At 43.9% G+C, this 18,694-nt stretch overlaps 2 protein-coding genes across 7 annotated transcripts in view; one reads left to right on the top strand and one right to left on the bottom strand.

Moving 5' to 3' along the window:
- Positions 1 to 13,943, top strand: part of LOC133346461 (protein AF-9-like) — an 87,705-nt gene extending 73,762 nt beyond the window's left edge. The window contains exons 7-12 of the mRNA XM_061558044.1: positions 4,423 to 4,495; positions 4,955 to 5,060; positions 6,342 to 6,426; positions 6,814 to 6,876; positions 9,449 to 9,520; positions 10,541 to 13,943. Of these exons, the coding sequence (XP_061414028.1) occupies positions 4,423 to 4,495; positions 4,955 to 5,060; positions 6,342 to 6,426; positions 6,814 to 6,876; positions 9,449 to 9,520; positions 10,541 to 10,672 (531 nt within the window). The 3' untranslated portion in view covers positions 10,673 to 13,943. The remainder of the gene's footprint in view (positions 1 to 4,422; positions 4,496 to 4,954; positions 5,061 to 6,341; positions 6,427 to 6,813; positions 6,877 to 9,448; positions 9,521 to 10,540) is intronic.
- An 896-nt stretch (positions 13,944 to 14,839) lies between these two features.
- The window catches only part of LOC133346460 (integrator complex subunit 14-like), a 102,551-nt gene continuing 98,696 nt past the window's right edge, over positions 14,840 to 18,694 (bottom strand). For 5 of the 6 annotated variants that reach the window (XM_061558035.1, XM_061558040.1, XM_061558036.1 and 2 more), the window contains one exon: positions 14,840 to 17,705. In XM_061558035.1, coding sequence (XP_061414019.1) covers positions 17,457 to 17,705 — 249 coding nt within the window. In that variant the 3' untranslated portion in view covers positions 14,840 to 17,456. The remainder of the gene's footprint in view (positions 17,706 to 18,694) is intronic. The other variant, XM_061558043.1, reaches the window with a different exon arrangement.

Below are 18,694 nucleotides of genomic sequence, written 5' to 3'. Positions count from 1 at the left end.
TGCTGTGGTCAAGATTGAAACAGTGCTGAACTTCAACATGCTTGTTGATGGCGTGCACACTCTCCTCAGTGAGGCTTTGCACTGGCATCTGTGAGGCCCTGCGTGCACAGCGTGGATGCACGTCTCTAAAATAATAGCCCGCTTGTTTCTGTGGATTGTGTCCTTTTAGATATTAATTCAAAAGTCTCTGCTACAGTAGCTGGTGTAGGAGCAAGTCAAGTCTGTTGTGCACTTTCATGTCAACACTAGTTAGGTGGCACTGCGTGGTGATTGATATGCTAGCCAGAGCATTGCCTGCTCCCTTACAACTTTAATTCCTAAATGTGAGTTATGTTCATATGCTCTCCAGGTCTTTCACCTTTATTTTAAGGGTACGACCATAGGGCAGTTGTCTGGTGGGTAGTGAACATATATTGAATACAAAGCCGTGCTTGTACTTTTGGAAAATGTTTTCTCATTACAGGCTTGCATTGCCCGGTGGTTTAAACGCTGCCTGCCTAGCTGGACGTCTGTAGACAAACTCGGCAAACATTGTGGTTTGTAAAATATATGGGTTTTTTTCCTCTTTAAACATTAGGTAACACCAGACCTTTTGAATAGGTTGCCTTAAATATAGACCACAGATGCTCCGAAATTTTAATCGGGTCAATTGAAAAGCTGTTGTGGAAACACAACATCCCCATTGATTGCCACTCTATAGGTTGGCATCGGCTGGTTTCCCAGCAAAGTTGTACCCATTTTACTAACTGCAAAAGAATGATATGCTGAGTAAACTGCATGTCCAGCATTTGAACTTGCCAGCATTAATATAATTATTTACAGCTTCGTGGGACTCCTCTGCTAGATGAAGGCCTCCTCACCATGCTGCGTCTCGTGGGGGGTTGTTGACCATACTTTTAACTCACTGGTCACCACAGATTGGTGAAGGGTAGAGCCTGGACCGATTCGGATATCACTTGCCGCTGATGCTGGCCAGATTAGCTCTGGTCCGCCTCCTTTTATTTTTTAAGGGTGTCGGGGTGATAAGACGTGCGCAGAATCTTCACGTTCAAGACTGGGAAATGGCCTTGGGATTATCGTGCAACATCTCGCACCGCACGATTCCCCGAAAACAAAACTGGTTGGGAGTTTCTTTGCGATGATGAAAGCCATATGACACGTACGCATAAACATTTACCTGCGGTGAATTCTGCTAAGAGACCACTTCTTCAGGAACACTGAACCCAAGCTTCCTTTGTGGAAACCGTGCTGCCACACAATTGCTTGTGCTTTGACCAGATTTGTTGCCAACACTTCAAGTTAATTCTTCTTATTATGTATGTATGTATGTTGAACTTCTTTTGCACCGTACATAGCCAGCCATGCATCGGAGATGCATGGGAAGAACAAACGAAACACAAAAATCAGTTGTAAATGAATTTATTTTTCAATCTAGATTTAAAAGTGCATAGCTCCAGTGGCTTCCTAATATTGGAAGGAAGAGCGTTCCAGACGGCCGCAGAAGAGCATCTGAAAGCGTGCGATGCAGTGACCGTTCTGAATACCAAACCCATGAATATACAACAATGAGACACCCTTTTGTTTATTATAAACATTACCTCCACTGCTAGTCGTGCTGCTTCTGCACATTCGTTGAGGATTGTGACTTGTGGTTGGTCGCCACGATTACAAGTGGAGCGGGATGTCAACGTGGCTGCCCACCGCGGGTGACGGGAAGTGGCCTCGCTTGTCCTAGCATCAACTTCCCGTCCCTTCTCGTTTCCTTTTTTTTTTGCCAGCAGAATGTATACATTACACCAACACGCCAAAGCAGAGGGCTCGCCGTTTGCCATGCACGCCCCGGGCAAAGCACAAACGCAACGCGCTAATGAGGCTGACCCACCACAACTAAGCCAACAATCAAATCGACGGTTCAGCTAAGCAGTGATTTTGTCTCAAACAGTGTGGCAAGAATGTAAGATGAAATAATTCAAGTTTCAGGTGAATCCCAAGTAAATGTTTGATAAGTAGGTCGTGCTGCTTCACTGTCTTGATCGCGATGTCGAGAAAGAAAGTTAGTGCCCCTGGTGCGTGTTGTCAAATTTTGGCAGCGTACGGTGTGAAAGAAGTTCAGCACACATCCGTGGGTTGTACTGTAGTTGGTTGGAGCGCTTGCCTCGCACGCACGGAAGTTTGCGAGTTCAAGTCCCAGCTAAGGGTTCACTCGGCCTGTCATCTCCATGGGATTGCTCAAATGAATAAAGTGAACGGTGGTTGTGCACGGAGTAAACTGGTCCCATGCCAAAGCACACGAATTTTCACCTCTGGCTTTGACTGGCCTTTGGAAGTGAGTGCTACCCAAGTGCTCATTGAGCAAGGTAGACACTTTCACTTGGTGGTAATTCACATTAACATCGTTGTACAAATGCATTCCTGTTTTCTCCAGCGTCGTAACATATCAGTTCCTTGTTAGTCTATTAGACAATGTCATGTATATTTATTATTATGATGCAATAACCAGCTCGAGGTTACCAATGTTGGTGACTGGTTGGACCTTAGCTCGTGGGGAGCGGTAGTATAGCAGTTTGCGCATTTTGCCATGAACTCAGCGGCTCAAGTTCGATCTCCGCTCACGGCCACCGACACCTTTTACGATTATCAGAAGAGGTTCCGGGCCTCCCCTAGGTCGACTCGGCCTCAAATGAGATACCTGGTACAATGTGTAAACATCGCCACTGAGGAGAGAAAGGTTGGTCGAGCGTTGTGGTGCTGGCCACCCATCTCCCTCGTGTGCCGTCCCAAGCCTTCATAGGTGCTCGCTAACAGCACTTGCCCCAAAAGTCTGTTGAGGCTAAATGGGGAATCTTTGTCTGAGCTCGGTTAAGGTGAAATACACTATTATGCAAGTTTTGAAAATTCATCTGTGTTTTTGTAAATATTTAATTATGTGTCGATATATCAATTGCATAATAATTGCCTCATTTTGCAGTTTGTAGCTCGTGAGTGATGGATAATGAGATGGGTGATTACAAGGCCTTTGAATATATATATTTTTATATCAGTTGACACGAAATGTGCTGTCCCGTGCACTGTGGACCCTTCACACTACTCGAATATTTGTCTCTCCCAACAAACGAGAGGACTTTGTCTCACGGTAATATTTTGTTTCACATGTAGGCTTTCGCGATCAATAGCATCCATAATAGAGGTTTTTTTGGGTTAGATCGCGTAACTATTTAACAACCCTTACTAGTTGGCTGTGTCGGGTGGTGGTGGGTTTTAACGACACATTTATATTTTTACACGATCTAACCCAACAAAAATCCTTATGGGTCATCTTTTGCACGCGAAGGTAAACTTCAAAGAGATGATTATTGCGTGGCTAAGAAGAAAATTGCTGTTTAAAATATATATATACCCGTGTGTCTGTCTCTTAATCAAATACTGCACTTTAATAATTTTAAATTATCCTGATGGTCATTGATTCTGAAAGCGTTTTTGTAAATGCATTTTTATTAAATGACTCCCGTGTACCTAAGGGGCAAGGATATGTAATCTTTATCTCCATCCTGATGAACAGGCCATAAAATAGAGAGTACATGCAATAATTTTAGGAACGGCTCTGTTTATGTGATGAGTTTGAGGGTACATTTTCCCAAAAGTGTTTATTCTGTCCCCCATGTGTGCATAGGGTAACGTGTTGAAAGCTAGGGAACGGTTGTTGGTTTTAAAAGCACCAGCTCAGAAATCCGAGTTCAATTGCGGGCGTGGCACATCAGTCGCACACAGCTGATATACGAACACCACCTGGGCCTTTTCTTTGTTGACGGAACATAACATGAGTCCCTGAATTAATTAATTAATTAATTTTCGTTCTTTTGTATTGGGGAGGGAAATGTAAAATTCAGTTTGTACTTCTAGAGCCTCTCAATGCATTGCAACATGCAACTCCGGACGCTGTTCTAAATAATGGGACGTGCGTAATGGGGACCGTTGTAGCAGGAGGTGGTTTTTTTTTAGGGTGAAGTAGAAATGAAAGATTTGTGGCATGGTGCTGACCCCACTATTCCCTGGTGACCTTAATAAATGCCCTCTTACAGCACTAACTATGACAGACTGTCCTAAGGTTCAGAGCGTTTCATTCTCTCGTATTATTTATAAATGCTGTGAGATGTCTTTTTGGCGATAATTGTTTGTGTGGCTCCACTTTTATATCAAATTGTGTGTGTGTATATCGGACAGTGAGAGACGCACACCGTTGGAGCATTTCTCACGGGATAAAATATCTGTAATTGTTTTGGGTTGCCTCTTTCAACAAGTAGCTGGCATGGTGTGTGCCACCCTCTGTAAGTGGTTGCCAGCAGCACTTGACTGCGCGTACCGGGAGGTTAAACGGGGGATGCGTTTGTCTTTTGTCCCTCTGCGTGTGGCCTGCGCGCGCAGTCCGAGCAGACGAGCCCTGCCAGCTCCAGCAGCAGCAGCAGTAGCTTCACGTCCGTTCAGCCTGGCGGCCAAGGTGAACTTCTTTCGCACCATACATCGTCAACCGTGCTCATCAGGGCTGCCGTTGAATGACAACAAACTTAAACACGAAAAAGCAGTTCTAGACAAATGAGTTTTCAATTTAGATTTAAAAGTGGATAGCTCCAATGGCCTCCGATTATCGGAAGGAAGAGCATTCCAGAACGGAGCAGCAGCGCATCTGAAAGCGCGCAATGCAGTTCTTGCCGGCAACCTTTGCTGTCGTCACACGGCACGGTCATCACAACGTGTTCCATTGTGCCCCTGACCTGGCTGCTGTGGAACCCCCCGGGGTCAGTGAACACTCCAGTGTGTATAGCGGCACTGCGACATCGCGAGCGACCGATTGCAGGGAACAGCGACTTGCGTGCTTGGCGATGGCGGTTTTTCTTCTTGTAAACCTTGGGAGTGTTTGTTCCTTTCCCGCCCCTTGTGTTGTGTGCTGCTACCGCAGGAATCCTCAACACCTTCATGCAAGAGCTGAGTAACTCGGAAGAGGAGGATGAGGACGAAAACGGCCTGGAGGATGGGCGGAGAGGGGGCGGCAGGAGAAACCACCGGTACGCACTCTGGCACACCGCCTCCTCCATCCACAGCGAACAAACGTTGCTCCCAAGTGAATAGGACGATGAATAGGACGTTTCCAGCCTCGGGGCACGCGAGTTGCTTTATATAGCAAAAGTTGTGGTTGCTTTAAGACGCAAGGTTTTTGGGATGTATTATCTCTTTTCATCGAATGTCTTTTATTCACAACGTGTTTGCTCTCGGTTCTATTAATGAAAGGAAAAAAAGTAGAATGGCATTTTTTCTCTTGAATATGTTTGATTTATCGGCGTGATCTGTGTGGATTGGCTTTGGAATCCATAAACGGAGATGCGTAGTGCATTCATCGGGCTGGTGCCAGTCGTGAGTGGACCTTTGACTGAGTTGTCAACACAGGGCTTTGAATAAAAATGTCTGTCCCGCACAAAGTCAATTTGATGAATTTCAACTGGCTTTTCCAAGCTTGACGCATCAGTCCTGGCTGATGGATGAGCGCTGGAAGCAATTTGAAGATAGTAATAAAAAAAGAACTTATTGGAGAGAGGAGTTTATCATTGCCTTTGTTGGGTTGCATTAATTTGCTGAAGCTGGAGGAACTTGATGCGTTGGTACTGTCCGCAGTTCGACTACATTGTAGCCGTTGCTCTCCTTGACTCCTGAATGTTTACATTGTACAGGATTGTACAGGACCTGCTGGATAGCGCAAACTCATCCTCATGAAGACGGGCGCTGTAAGATGCACGTGATTTAGGAAATCTTTTACAGAAGCAAGCGGTCATGTCATATGCACATCTAGCTGTAGTCCATCTAACGTGTGCCAACTGGGTGCATGCTAACATAAGTCATGTTCCTGGCGCTGGATATTTCACAGGCAGGGACTGATTACGCATAAGTTTGGGCCGGTTAGAGTGAAGCCCAGCAGGCATTATTGTCAGCTGGCTTGGATACCGCGGCTCTACTGCTTGCATTTGAGTTGTTGTTGTTCAGAATGAGACCTCGGGAGGAAATGCGAAGCAGATGGAAGTGGATTTTTCTCAAATCTTTGTGCCGTTGGATAAAGATAGACTTGCATTGGGCATCACTAACAGTGGATGTATGCAAATTAGTCAAAGGAAACAGTTGTGTGCCTCAAGGGCATTCAGAGTGTCGTCGTAGAGGTAATAAGGTTACGTGAGGACAGTCGGAAGCTAAACTATAATGCGCCGTTTCCAGGCGATTTAAGCCAATGACGAGATGGGGATGATGGGTGAATGATGCGATTGGCTCCCGGGCCTCACTTCATCGTCGTTGCGCTGCAGGTTGAGCGACGGCAGTGACAGTGAGAGCAGCAGGAGTCCTTCGCCACCTCGGACAGACCCCCCACCAAAAACCACCTCCACCAAGGTAAACAGCATCTCAACTACTTAACGTGCATTCCCATCGAGTTCAGTTGCAGAGCTCTGTGTGCAAGCATACAAATGCAAATGTTTGTGTGAGCCAACACAATCGCTGCTGTCGTTTCCTTTCTTCTTGAGGCAGACGGCGCTGTTGACCTCCAAATAAATTCACCAAATATGCATTTGGCCTCTTTGGGAGAGTGTTTGGCTCAGCGGTGGATTTACTAAGACCACGTGCACCTCTGCAGAGTGGGTGGTGTGCGGTCAAGGCTTGGTTAATTAAGAGCAAAGACACCAAAAGGCAACGTCGTCGTTTTATCCATCACCGGTTCTCAAATGTGGACGCTCGCCAAAGCAAACATGATCAGGGTGATGCCTGCATCTCTGTCCCCAGGCGCCAGGGCAGAAGAGTTCAGTAAAGCAGGAGAAGGTGGACAAAGCTCTGAGGAGTGACAAGGTATTGCTCAAGTGGGGCAAAGCTATTTGACAAGGAGCATTCGAGTGATTTTTAATAGCTTGTTTGTTAATTTAACCCTTGTTCGACTAATTCTCTCTCCATGCCGTTGATATGGATGTTCCTACAATTGAGGTCTAGCCGATTTATTAAATGGTAAATGTAGAATGTGGGCGGTTACATTGGAACACAATGGCCTACTTTTTACGAAGAATGTCGGAGCGTGTTCGACGTCTACCTCAACGTAGACGATGCCAGTGGTTATTGCTTTGAGGTGGTTTCCATAAAACACTGTCGGTTATAGACATAGGCTCAGTCATGAGAATTTCTGGCTACCAAGCTTTAAATTTATAACAAAAGTCTTATGCCAAAAAATGTTAATGAACTTGATATATTTAACATCTTATTATCTTATTTTATATTTATAGAGCACCTTCGCCGAAGTCGCTTTAATATAACTTCGTAATAAAATAATATTTATGCTCTGTCCATGGGTGATGATTATGAATGGAAGTATAAAACGTCATCCTAAACCAGAAAACTCGTGGCTGAGCAATTATAGAATGTTTTTTGTATCGTGAGACAAGTGGCTTTTTGGCAGTGTTTTCCTTACCAGTAGCCAATAATTCTTGAAAGAATATAAGCATTAAAACTTTAAAAGGGAAGCATATATAATGAAGTGAGTTGCAGCCTTCCAAAATAATGACGGCTAGATTAGTGGCACACTTGTATTTGTTGTGTATTTATGCTTGGCTGTTTGAGACTGTAATTATACTTTGATGGCGCAAGCCCAGCACTGTTTGCCTTGCCTCAATTAATGCCTGCAGTAATGACAGCGTTTCTCGTGCCAAGTTACAAGCAGTCCTGAAACAACAACAGAAAAAGGCACATTACATATTAATATCAAGAGAGTGCATTCGTTTGTAAAATGTTTTCCCAGCCAAAAGTATAATGCTCAAATTGTTTCCGTTCTCTAATGCTTTCTTTGGGGGCTGGTTCATCGATTCATAAATATTGTTGGCTAAACTGAATTATCGTGGTGCCGCCGTTGGCCTAATGGCACGCTTGGCATTGTTTAGCGTTCAAAGGCACTGCGCCATTCGTAATGAAGCCACGCCTCTGCCGCCTTTGGCCTTGCGCGGGTTTCTCCGCTCCTCTCGAAGCCACGCGTGCGTCGCCGGCCGCACCACTGCACTGGATAGCCTGCACAATGAGATGTCCCACAAGTTGGCTACCCATACATAGGGCCACTTAGCATGCAGCCTTGTTTGCGTTGCCTGAAAACATCTGCCCAGCAGATGCGGTCTGTCTGTGAAATCCATGGCAAAGTGTCAGACCGTTGTTTGCCTCACATCCTTTGGCAAATGGCATCTTGTGTTTTCTATGGCCTTGCCGAGGCACTGCCTTAACCCACTGTCAGGATGTGTTTAGTTTTGTGGTGTGTGCATTTGCATAACAGTGTGGACATTATGGTGTGCATTGTTTTTGTTGCTATCCAACCAAGATGTAACAAAAACATCTATTTGAGTGGAGGAATCCGATGAGCTATAAAGCGATTTTTCACAGATGTCCAGTATGGGCTGGTCAAGCCAAATTGGGCAAGGCGGTAAACACAGCATCAAAACAGTCCCAGACCACAACAAGATAACACACAGTCCCTCAGGGTCACTGCTGTCGGGCAAGTGGAAATCGTGCACGTTACAAATTAGCATTATCTATAAAATGGAAATTTGTGAATGTGTGTCTGTTCGAAATGTTTAGCATACTTCCCGACATGCAACAAACTTGAAATTTGGCATGTGGGTAGCTTCCAGACTGTACACAATGCAAAAAGTATAAAAATAGACTTTTATAATTTTTTGGGGGAGGGGCACAATAATGGATATATTTTGCACGGCAAGTGAGTGGTGACGTCACATCTGTGATGTCACCCGCATGCGGCAGCGTCACGCAGTGTGCCTGCTGACGTCACGCACACCCCCCCCCCACCCTCCGCGTATTAATCCAAGACAAGAATCCAAGTCCCGGGTGAAGCCGGGTAGTAAAGCTAGTTATTAATAAAACGGAACATTAACATTGAACTATCAATACACAGCTAATGATCAAAGTTACAAATTACATTTGCAAATGTCACTGGATCCAGCACTAATCTTATGCTTCAGGATATTTTTTTAAGATTTACGATGTTTTTATTTGTAATAAATAACTCCCCCAGGCACTCTGTGTTGGTATGCGCTCAAGTCTAATCGTGGGTTCATACATTCAGGTGACCCGTGAGAAAAAAATAAAATAAGTAATTGGCCATCAGTCATTGCTCCATTCATTTTACATTTAGAAGTAGTCTGTTGTTAAATGCAATTAGGTATTTAATTTCTATTTAAAGCTTTCGTGACTGCAGGGATTCATATTCTTGGTTCTTTTGGTAAAGTCACCAAGAATATATGTATTTAATGTTTTTGTTGATCGAGTGAATGCAGCGTCCCTTTGCGTTTCGTGTATTCGTCGACCATTTGCATTTGAAGCCCACGTGCGCGCGTGCAAAGCGCACCACGTAACACGCGGTGTTGGCTTGCAGGCATACCTGGACGAGCTGGTGGACCTGCACAGGAGGCTCATGGGGCTGAGAGAGAGACATGTACTACAGCAGGTGAGCACCCGGCACAGCCACGGAAAAACCCCCACCTCAGCCTCGGGGATCAAAACGTTGCTGTGCTTCTGTCTGTTGATGTGAGTTTTGCCTGCCTAGACCGTAGGCAGTCGTGCAAGCCAAGCGCCTGCAATTATCTACATATGCCCCTGCCCTCCCGCTAAACAAACATGATGGACAGATGAACAAAAAACAGCCACTGTTCGTACCTTTGTACTGGCTTCCTCCATCCTGCAACTCCCCCCCCCATCACCCATGAGAGCTCCCCAGCACAAAACGCCGTGGCCTTGCTCCCAAGGAAAGAGGCTCACTAATCCGTGCCACATTTCCCAAGTGTTTTGGCAGCCATCCACCACGGCTTGCAACAAAAGGTCTGTTGCAGCCGTGCATTGCACCGACTTGCGAGCGCATGTCCAAAAGATCGTGTCTGCTGCACAGTCTGCAAAAATGTGAATGATGAACTGCACCTTAATTTCACAACATTTTGTAAAAAAAATGAAATGATTTGAATTGTTTTCAGCTGCCGCTTAAGGTGCAATTTTTGGCAGTCGCGTCTCATGATGTTTTTGGAAACAATCACCTTGATTGTATTACATTTTTACTCATTAATTAAGGTGTGTGGAACTTATTTTAATGTTGCAATGGCAACATGGAATGTCTTTCAAGTGTCCAGCTTTCCGATGAAGTCTCGTGACTGTTAAACTCTCAGCCGAATTGCTTAAGTCCCTGTTAGGCAAGCTAAGTTGGTTCAGGTTACGTTTATATTGAACAAGGTGGCGATTAAAGACACTGATAGTTTAATTCGCAACAGTGGCCTGGGACATTAATCTATCAGTAGAGAGTTCATGATTGCTATGTTTAATCCCAATAGAGTAGTTTGCAGGTAATTTTCAAATTTGGATCCTGACGCTTGCACTCAATGACCTACTCTGGCAAAGGCTTCAGAGGATCTTTAACGGCTGCTGTGCATCAAAACTTAAAAAAAAACTCTTCTCGTATTTTTATCTTTCTTGCCCATAGATTGTGAACCTGATCGAAGAGACGGGCCACTTCCAAATCACAACAACCACCTTTGACTTTGACCTCTGCATGCTGGATAAGACGACAGTTCGGAAACTACAAAGCTACTTGGAGACCATGGGCCGTTCCTGATGGGGAGCATGGTTGAGACAAGTGGACAATGTACAGACCTGAGCAAGCTTGTTGGTCTTTATTTTCACCCGTCCATTTTGTACGTGTCCCCGAATCTGTGAAACCGTCTTGCTGTGTCCTCTTCCTGCTCCACTTCATCCTCGCTCCTCAACGGCCGCCATTGGGGCCGGGCCTTGCCGCTTTCCCAAGGACATTGATGACGGCAGTACCTCGCACTTGCACCAGGAAGCATCGAGAAATCCCCTCTTACAACTGTAGCCCAGAAGAACAAGTGGCCGGGGACAGTCTTTGCCCAGTGATCAATATAATAGCAGACCACGCATCGGAGAGGCTGCAGTCACCTGGATCACACTGTTGTTTTCTCCATGAATGACGGAGAACAATCGGCTATGGTGTTTGTGTGCGTTTTGGTTTAGCGCTTTCCCAGGGTCAACATGAAGTTCGTAACATTAAGCCTGGGGATGGGGTTCAGCCGTCCCTTATTTTGGACTCGAGAGTCGTGTGAACAAAGCCCATGCACCTTTTGGAATCAGCAGAAAAACACAAAGAACCTTTCCTGAAAAATCAAAACTGAAGATCTGTACACTGCCACATTTTTCATTGAACTTATTTTTTTTTACTTGTTATATTTTCGCACTTGTTTGTCCACTGTGTACATGATTACCAAAAGAAAAGTGATATTGGGCTTAAAGTACAATAACGAGAAAAAGACAAAAAATGTACATGGTGAAAAAAACAGCTCTGATAAGACATGGATGAGATTTTGTAAAATTCTGAAATGCTGTTCTTTTTGTGGGTGTGTAGCACGTTTTAGAAACTTGTTGAAATATCCATCCAATGCATATTTTGATATTCAGGGCTCAAGTGCAAAACAAAAAGTGCTTCGGTTATTTTGGGATCTTTATTTTTTTTTTCTAAAATAACAATGAAAACAAAAAAAATTGAAATGGAAGCCATGTCCTGCAATGAGCCAAAGTCCGATCCATAGCACAGAGAACCCTGAAGGTAACATTTGCAAGTTGCTTTTCCAGTAATGTGCTAAATTGTGTAGCGTTACACTCTGTATTACTGAAAGTGCTTTTGCATCGAAAAGCATACATCCATTTTCTTTCCACCCACATTCACTCTGTTTTTCTGCATCGTTTTAAAAGTGTACGTGATGTGCTTTTTATGGAAATTAGTTTTTATATTTTTTAAAGGATACTCGTTTACATTTTAATATCCATGTACATTCAGTCGGAGTATTTTTTTTCTCTCATTTTGGAGACAACGAGAATGTGGATGGGGTTATTTGAAACAGAATAGCGTAATCGTCATTGGTCCTATATTTTTGAGCGGCATTTCATAGACCTGGAACTCATTTATAACCACGCGCAGAGTTCAATCGAAGCGCATCAAACGATATTCAATAAACGCTAAGTGAATAACGCTAGAATGCCCAATTATGATTATGTTGAGCCCCATTTCAAATGTATATGAACCAGTTTATTGACTGTTTTGACATCTCTCGAGATTTATCGCAGTTAATGTCATGGCTGTAGTAGACCAGTGAGCTTCCACGGCGGGAGGGAGCGTTTCGCTTAGCTCTCGTTTAAAACTGGAGTTACGAGGCTGGATTGTGATATTGTTACAACCACATTTGTAGATGGCGCATAGTTAATATGATTAACAAGGCCCAGCAATTATACCGATTGGCTGTCTGCGACCCGTCCCAACAATAAAATAACACCTGGGCTGTTTTCATTAGCCCTTTTTTTTCTTTACCTTTTTCAGTTGCATTTTCAACAGATAGAGGTTTTTCTCTCACACCTGAAAGACATGTCTTAAGAGTTTGTTGCCTCTTAGAGGCATGGAACACACGCACCTACTCACGTGCGCGTGGTTGTAGAGTCTTGAGAATGTGGTATTAAAAAAAGCTGCACAAGCATTTTAGGTTTGTTAAGCCAGTTATGTTCAACTTATACGAAGAAGTCACCGTATTCAGAGTAACAATTGCTGTCTGAACTGAGTGCGTGCATTTAATATCCCATTCTCAAAACGTTTAAATGTTTTTACATGTATACTGTGTGCATAAAAAAACGGCAATGTGTACCTAACGTTGTACTCACCTGGTCCGTTAACACTTTTGGTATTCTCTACTGTGCAGTCCCATACTGCACGGTACATACTTCACATCCGTTCATTATGGCTTAACAGACGTGGCATTCCCAGCCAGTGCCTATTGAAACAAAGAAGTTAAGGTCAGTTGTTTTTAATTCCACGGTCTTAGTTACCACTGTAGGTTGTTGTAGAAATTTTTTTAAAGAAATTATATTTATTTTCAATAAACATTTGTTAATTGTAGCCATTTTTTCTTCTTATTGATTTTTTTAAAAGATATATAGATATTAAAAGAAAGTTCCAGTTTCTGTGTTGCTATTTATAAGCGGCGGTGGTGTTTTTATTCCACTGAGTAATGCGCACGTACGTCAACTGTAAGTGATTCAAATAAACTGAATAAAATGTATGTATCACGTGAAATGATGTTGCAATTGTTGGGCAACTTGTAAGGTTTAAAAAAAAAAGCTTTTTTTATATGTATAAATTAAAGACCAGGCTGCTCGTGCACATAATTTATGATGAACAATTAAAAGATGAAGAGTAAAAAAAAAAGTTGGAAAATAAGACTTGTGTAATCTCGCTGTAATCTTTCATCGTACAGCTACTCTTTTGGTAGTTTAGGGTGACGACGTAATCAGCTCCCGTAGTCTTTGAACAAGGTTCACATTCGTGTATGCACGTCTCAGTGGCTTGTTTTTTTTAGGGCTGTTACATGTAAGTGGTAAATATTATCGCACTGAATTTATGTATCACGTGTTTGTGAGCGTGCAGAAATTTAACATGAGAAAAACAACCCTTTTCCGCCCAGGCAAATACAAAAATAATGCTTTTTATATAATACCATATTTCTGTGAATAGCCAATTGCCTTACGTCTGTAACATTAAAACCCTTATTGTAGATTATAATACCACGTTGAGGTATCAGTCGAATATTTTGGTTAAATGCCGAACCACTGGGTGGAAAAGGTTGGAATAACAGTCAAAGTAGCCACTTCCTGCTTTGTAGGCTTTGAACAATTATAATCTGCATTGTCATGTAGAAGTCCGGTACTCTATTTGCAGGCAGACTCAACTACTGTAGGCCTTTTCTGTATGCTTCTTACTTATGTTTGTACATTTTTTCTCATTTTATATGCAAGGAAACAAAATTAAACTTGTTTTCTATACACCTGCCTGGATTGTCGTCTGATTGTATTCTACTCGGAGGAGTGTCGCCCTATTTGCACGTTTGGCTGGAATTGCCAAACAGCATGGGGCCACGATCCTCTCCGTGTCTCTCTCTCTCTTGGTGGCCCTCAACCCACTGATGAAAATTCCACAATCACATGGCCAGGTACCGGTCGGTCCAAAGGATGACCACCGGTGGTTTTCTCCATTGCAGTATGTATGTAATCGGGCACTAGGAATGAACGAGTCACCCTCGAAACCAGTATGTGAACTCGGCAAACTTTGCTGCACAAAGGAAAATATAACAACTCGGTTAAGGGCTGGCAGCAGTACTCGGGTAAATATCAATTAGACAGTGAAATTGAGGGCATGACATTATCAATAACAGTAATAATGATAACACTAACAAAAAAAATGTTTGTTCCTGGGTAGTAAGTGTTATTTCCTAATTGCTTATGCCTCAAAAGTACAGAAAATGGCTATTATTCCCCACAAACTTTGCTTTTGTGACCAGGACAGTGATATTTTGAAATTTACTTATTTTCAATGAGAAAACGTGGTGTGCATTTGTATATTTCGTTCACAAAGTCTTGGTCACAAAAGCAAAGTTTGTGGGGAATAATAGCCATTTTCTACACTTTTTAGGCATAAGCAATAAATAAAAAGAACACTTAGTACCCAGGAACAAAAATTGCATTACATCGTGTATAATTAGCGTCTTTGACTTGGAGAGCCTATGAATTAAGATTTGATTATTCCTCTGGAATAGTGCCAAATGAGATAAGGTGGGACGTTTTTGTCCAAAAGTGAACATGGCAAGGGCAAGATCTGTTTGAGATGGGTAATCGTGAAGCTTGACTTTCATACATTTAGCAAACAAGAGGCATTTTTCTTTAAGAATAACGTGTATTAAGTAAACGGATACATCGTACTTAAAGCAAGCACATCAACAAGTAAACTGTTTTCCACAACAACAGGCCCGTTATCCTTCACAACATGAACAATGCTGATAGGCAATCCTTTTTTTTTGTAAAAGCAGCACGAAAAAGTGACATTAAGTTCACGCTCTTGTTTAATGGGCGGTAGTTTATGGCGCATTATCCACATTTCTAGTTTGTTGCGATTGTCCCAAGAACACGACCCAGGAAAAAAAAATTCCGATAATATTCAATGTAGTATTAACAACTTCACAAACGCAACCGGCACATTCAGTTGCAAATTGGAATTTGGTAAAAATGTACTGCCATTAAAATGTTGGTCTCCACTTTTAAAAATGTTGGAAATTTGTATAAAACTGAAAAATGTAGTCACCAACTAGTATAATGTGCTCAGGGGTCAGAGGTGCCATGTCCATGCTTGGCTTCAGGTCACCGTGGCGGCTGATTTGCAGTGCCGGGATGGTGTTGCTTGGGCCGTGTTTAAACCGCACTTGCAAGAAGGCAACAACGAGAGGCTTGGAGTGCTCCTCCAGCAAGGGGCCCGCGTTGTATAAATAGCGACAATCGACATCGGCGCACGGCAGTCACAAGCACGACACGATTATATACTTAAAACACATCCGTTTATATATTTTCACAACAATGGTTATCAGGCTTGGCAGCAGGGTGGCTATTTCACTATAAGTTGATGACAAAACACAACACCCATGTACCGTCACTACCAATTGCACTAAATGTCACCGTGAGCCGGAAGAGTTGCCAGCGTGTCGTGAATAATTGAGCACTGATACGTGCTAACGAATGCGGCATGAAGGATGCGCATAATTGAGAAAAGGGATCAGGCGGGCAGCAGGCAGCAGCGTTCGTCTTGAGTGGTGCCGCTGGAGTGATGTTCACAAACTACGGTGCCAGCAGCGTATGAACAGCTCGCCGATGCAAAGCAACCTCGTTTTAAGCGTTGCTGTTAAAGAATATTTGAGGGCAGTTAAAGTGTCGGTTTGCAAGGTTACTAAAAAGGGATTATTTCCTCGGGGAATATTTTCCAGGATACCAAAGCTCTCAATAGCCTGGATCTCACCACCCCTGCCTCCCGCCCCCTTTGTCAGGAGTTGGCAGGGGGTGGAATATTTTTCGAAGCTCAGACGGCCCTGGCTGAAAATAAAAAATGAAAATTTCAAAAACAAAGGGGGAATGATCGTGTAATTGTGGCGTATGCATTTGTCGTGACAGCAGCAAGCAGCCAAAGGTCATAGGTCAAGCTGCTAAACATGCACACATTCCTGCGGTTTCTGAGGTCAACTAAATAATGTGTGGCTGGAGAAAATATAATCGTAAAAATTAGAACATAACGTCATCTCGAAAACGGCAAACGTGAGATTACGTTACTTGTATAACCTTTAGCAATCAATCATCAGAGGAAACCTTGCCAACTGCCCTTTTATAGCATATTTTTTGTCACAGTTCGTAAATAAATTTACAACATTAGCACAAAAAGACACCGAATTGGCACGTTACATAAACACAATGAGAAGAATTGCACATGTATATTTTTAAGACAATGTTCTTCAAACGGATATATCTTTTTGCCTTACGGCCACTTGGAGTCTTTGTAAAAGGCCCTAATAGACTTCTGTATGGTCCCATGCCCATCACTTTTATCAGGCAAGAATATTACCCTGAAGTGAAATAGACAACTTAAAGGCATCGTTTAAGCCTCTGGTCAGAGCTCAAAGGGAAACTTGAAAGGGAAGGGATAATTTTTCCATCCTCAGCCCTAACTGCAAAAGCCCATGCAATTGCTTTGCGCAAGTCATCAAAACTGGCACTTTTCTCTCCGTCTTTCATTTATAGACAACTTTTCATGCAGTCACACTGCGTGACTTCCCACATTTTTATTGAAGTGCCACAATCACCCCTGGTGCATTCCATAGGAACACTCAGAAAGCACGAACACAGCATATAAAGCAAACAAACGAAACTGTGATCAGTTATCCCCATTTGCATTACACGGCTAATCAGGACACGTTCACGTTTCGAACGTGTCAGAACGCACGGATCACGTACTTTTTATTGATACTCGTCTTCCTGCTGACACGTGCGTAACTGAAATCAGCAACACGAGTGCTGGCAGTTGCACAGGGTACACATATGCATCCGATCTGGGTTTACATATTTCCATCAAGTGCACCCGCTACGTCCCTTCTCAAGGAGGAAAGGGCACTTTGCTGTTACCGAAGCGAAGCGTCGTTTACTGTGTCGGTTTTTCAGCGTCGTGCCGTATAACTCTCCGATACGCGTTTCTGGGCTGTACTGCGCGCGCCAGTTCGCCACCATGTCTGATATTTCATTCCAAGTGCTGGGCACTTCAGGGATCGAACTAATTCTTCCTGTAGAAGCTCCCACAGCATGTGGCGAAAAACGTCGGGCATCGTGCCGCAACGAACCGCGCGGGCGCATCCCGAACACGTCGCGTAGAAAAATCACCGCGGCCGGACGAGTTCACTCGACAGTCACCGGCTACCCGTCCGCTCGCCCGCCCGCCCGCTGTGCCCGCCCGCCCCGCCCGCGGGAGCGTGCGGTCACTCGACCCCGGCGCAGGAGAAGTTGGTGGGCAACGGCGCCACGCAGCAGTCGTACGCCGTGGCGCGGTGCAGGTCGGGCCGCGCTGCCAGCCGCATCTGCTGCGCGGCGTGCGCCAGCTGGAACGCGGCGTCGGGGTGCGCCGAGCTGGGCAGCAGCGTGCACTCGCGCTCCAGCACGTCGGCCACGCCGCGCAGCAGTTCCCAGAAGCCGAACGCCAGCGCCGCGCGCCGCAGCCGGTTCAGCTCCTGCGCCGAGTGCGCACAAACAAGGGGGGAAGACCTTCTTGGTTCTTTCGGTAAAGTCACGTAGAAGGAAAATAATAATATTAAAATAAAAGCCTGAGGACGGCTGCTTGCGTTGTGGCCGAAACGTCGTGAGAATGATCTTATTTTATTATGTTTTATTTGTATTATTTTATTATTATTTTTCTTATACGTGACTTTACCGAAAGAACCAAGAAGATGAATCCTTGCAGTCACGAAAGCTTTAAATCGAAATTTAAGGGGGGAAGACTTTGCTTGTCTCCAGAGATCCCGACTCTTGCGAGACGTCTGGCCACGCCGCGCCTCCGATGAGCACGGTTGGCTGCGCACAAGTGCGAAAAAAGTTCAATGTACGTCTGGCGTACATGCAACGCACGTACATGGCCTCGGGGCATTCTCCTAGAGCTCTGTTGAGCGGAGGCCCTTCTACCAGCTGTGGCGTGAGCATGCAATTGCAGGGCTGCACCTTTACCCATTACGTTGACATTCACTCTTGCATTCCTAAACAAGGGTAAGTTCAGCTCATCTTGTACCAAGATATTTATTTTTTTAGACTCAATGACCGAAACAATTCCGGTGGGCTCAGGATCATTGGATACATGGCGAGGATGAGCATCAATTCTAGATTTGAAGCTTTCGTGACTGCAAGGATTCATACTCTTAGGTTTTTTCGGTAAAGTCACGTAGGTAAAAAATAAAATAAGTAATAAATAATATAAATAATAATATTAATTATTGTTATTATTTATTTTTACCTACGTGACTTTACTGAAAAAACCTATGAGTAGGATGAGCATCAGCCACTCACAAATATGGAGTGTAGACTGCACGATATTAGGGTTGCGTCTTGCTGTGTGAATGAAAACAACAATTTGGTTAGTTTCAGCCTTGACACTGGATCCAGTTTCAAAGCTGAACAGTGCAGTGTGTTAAAAGGCAATGAGTTGACAGACCCAGGTGAGAGGTTGGGG

Source organism: Lethenteron reissneri, chromosome 24 (assembly GCF_015708825.2).
Source record: "Lethenteron reissneri isolate LAM-NWPU_2019-01 chromosome 24, ASM1570882v1, whole genome shotgun sequence".
NCBI classification, from domain to species: domain Eukaryota; kingdom Metazoa; phylum Chordata; class Hyperoartia; order Petromyzontiformes; family Petromyzontidae; genus Lethenteron; species Lethenteron reissneri.
This window is presented reverse-complemented; position numbering and strand designations above follow the sequence as displayed.